The following is a 2,111-nucleotide window of genomic DNA, read 5'->3' as shown; positions in this document are numbered from 1 at the left end:
CTTGTCGGCTACAATCACCTCATCAGCTCTAGATCTAGGACATGCTCCACCGCCATCGAGCTACCTTTCCACATGACATAGTTGAGGGAGACCTCTCGGTCATACTCATTAGCCCCATGCTTGATATTTTGGAGAGTGGTATACCATCTACTCAGAGCTGATGTTGCTCTCATATTTCTATGTTCTTAGTATATCGATGATGAGTTTCCATGGATAGTTTTGTATCACCCCAGTGAGATAGCTATGTTTATGTTTTCTTTCTGTTTTATTTTCCATTCCATGATGAGATATGCCATGTATCACTTTGGTCTCATAGGCCCATTGGGTCTTTAGTAGACGCTTAATATTTCTTTCTGTCTTTCTTTCTTTCTCACACAAAGACACACACACACACTCTGTCTCTCTCTCTCAAATCAAATGCAGCTCGCCCAACGGTGTGAAAGGCCCTAACTGTGACCAGGCGGTTCCCCTTCCCAATAGTTATAAACATTAATAATATATTCATGGCGCACAGGTTCGGCACCGAGCCTTATAAAAGTAGCCTTGGGCAGTCGTCTTCTTCAAAGCCCTCCCGTTTTTATCCTACATGATACACAGAAGTCGCAGTTTAAGACACGACAGATAGCGATAGCCATGGCCGTGAAGAGCAGACCTTTCTCGTATCTAAACCCTAATGCCCCCCTTTTCGTCCCTGCCGCTTTCCTGCAGGCCGAGGACTTCTCCCCCGAGTGGTGGCGTCTCGTCCACACCTGCCCTGCCTTTCGCGAGTACTGGCTCCGAGATCGCTTCGATTGCAGCAGCGATGGAGATGAAATCACTGTAGAAGACCTCGAAGAGCTCGACGCCGTTGAAGATCTCATGGACATCCAGGCAGACCTCGCTGTGATGGAGCAGGCCGAGGAGAACTTGCTGCTAGGGTTAGAGGAAGGCCTCATCCCATCATCTGGTAAGCAGCTTTCTAAAACCATAACCAAAGTTTCTGAAGCCCTTATCACTGCTGATTTATCTTTCTCAAATCCTAATCAGTATAATTATTCTTGAAACCCTTGCCTAATTTTCGAAGTTTAATAACGCCTTCTCTACGCTAGACCATCTGAATCTCGTCTTCGAAATTCGGTTTTCTTTCTGTGCCGTGGGCATTTGTCATGTGAAATCTTACATCTTCAAGTATGGCGATGCAGGTCTGTATGACTGGGATAGCCTGTTCTTATTGACAAACGATATGAAGTCTCTGGATATGCAGTAGAAAAGAGTAGTGTTGGCTTGTGGTAAGCTGTTTTCAACCACAAATTTGTCTGCAAGGGCTATTAGATATGCCCTTCGCAGGTCACAAACATTATCATAGCTAAAGCAAACCGGCCATGTGTCCAGATTAAGTTATGACCATGGTGATATTAATCATGGCCATTAACGGTGGTGTTAGTCATGGTGTTACTAATATTGGCTATGGTGTTTTTTGATGTAGTTTTGTATCGACCTCAATGGTCTGGTTGCGATGATACTGGTACATTCCTCCCAGAGACCAAGTGACTTGTCGTGAATAGTAAGAAACGCTTAAATTCTCCCTAATAACATGGAAATCTGGAGGGGTCTTTTTGTACACATCCTGTTTATGTGTTACAGGAGCTCAAAACAGAGCTTGTACAGAAACAGACTTCAATTGTAAATCAAAGAAAAAGTTTAGAGATTTTAAGTGAGCATGCTCCTCTACTTTAGTTGTCTCTTTAAATGTTTGCTTGTTTCTTTACATGTTTTCACTTTTCCTGGCATTGCACAAAGAGCAGCACTTACTGAAGTGGATGCCTCTTCACATGGAAGATGTGGGCGTGGGCAAGGGTGCAAATGGATGACTTGAGCAAGGGTTTTGTAGGACAGAGCGGCCAATAGGCAGACATCCCCCTATTCAAGTGCTGACATCCCCACAAACTAACATTGCAAAATATCCAATTCTGTCATGTATAGAATAGGAGCTCTTTATGAAACAGGTGGCATTTTGATTGGTAATTTATTGAACTGGTGCACATACACTTGGGAGGGAATGCTTTTGCTCTACCCCTTGATCTTCGTCTTCCGGCTCCTCAGAAAATAGTATGGCCCTCCGTTTCAAACTT

At 43.9% G+C, this 2,111-nt stretch overlaps 1 protein-coding gene across 1 annotated transcript; it reads left to right on the top strand.

Annotated features, from left to right (window-relative positions):
- Positions 1 to 530: 530 nt before the first annotated feature.
- Positions 531 to 1,693, top strand: LOC147623049 (uncharacterized). Its single transcript, XM_086821079.1, has 3 exons — positions 531 to 946; positions 1,182 to 1,268; positions 1,466 to 1,693. The coding sequence occupies exons 1-2, from the start codon at positions 634 to 636 to the stop codon at positions 1,244 to 1,246; spliced, it is 378 nt and encodes a 125-aa protein (XP_086677205.1). The 5' UTR covers positions 531 to 633; the 3' UTR covers positions 1,247 to 1,268; positions 1,466 to 1,693.
- Positions 1,694 to 2,111: the final 418 nt, after the last annotated feature.

The sequence above is a fragment of the Cibotium barometz genome, chromosome 27 (genome assembly GCF_041138505.1).
Source record: "Cibotium barometz isolate CiBa-2024 chromosome 27, ASM4113850v1, whole genome shotgun sequence".
NCBI classification, from domain to species: domain Eukaryota; kingdom Viridiplantae; phylum Streptophyta; class Polypodiopsida; order Cyatheales; family Cibotiaceae; genus Cibotium; species Cibotium barometz.
Note: the sequence above shows the minus strand (reverse complement) of the source record. Positions and strands in the feature narration are given on the sequence as shown.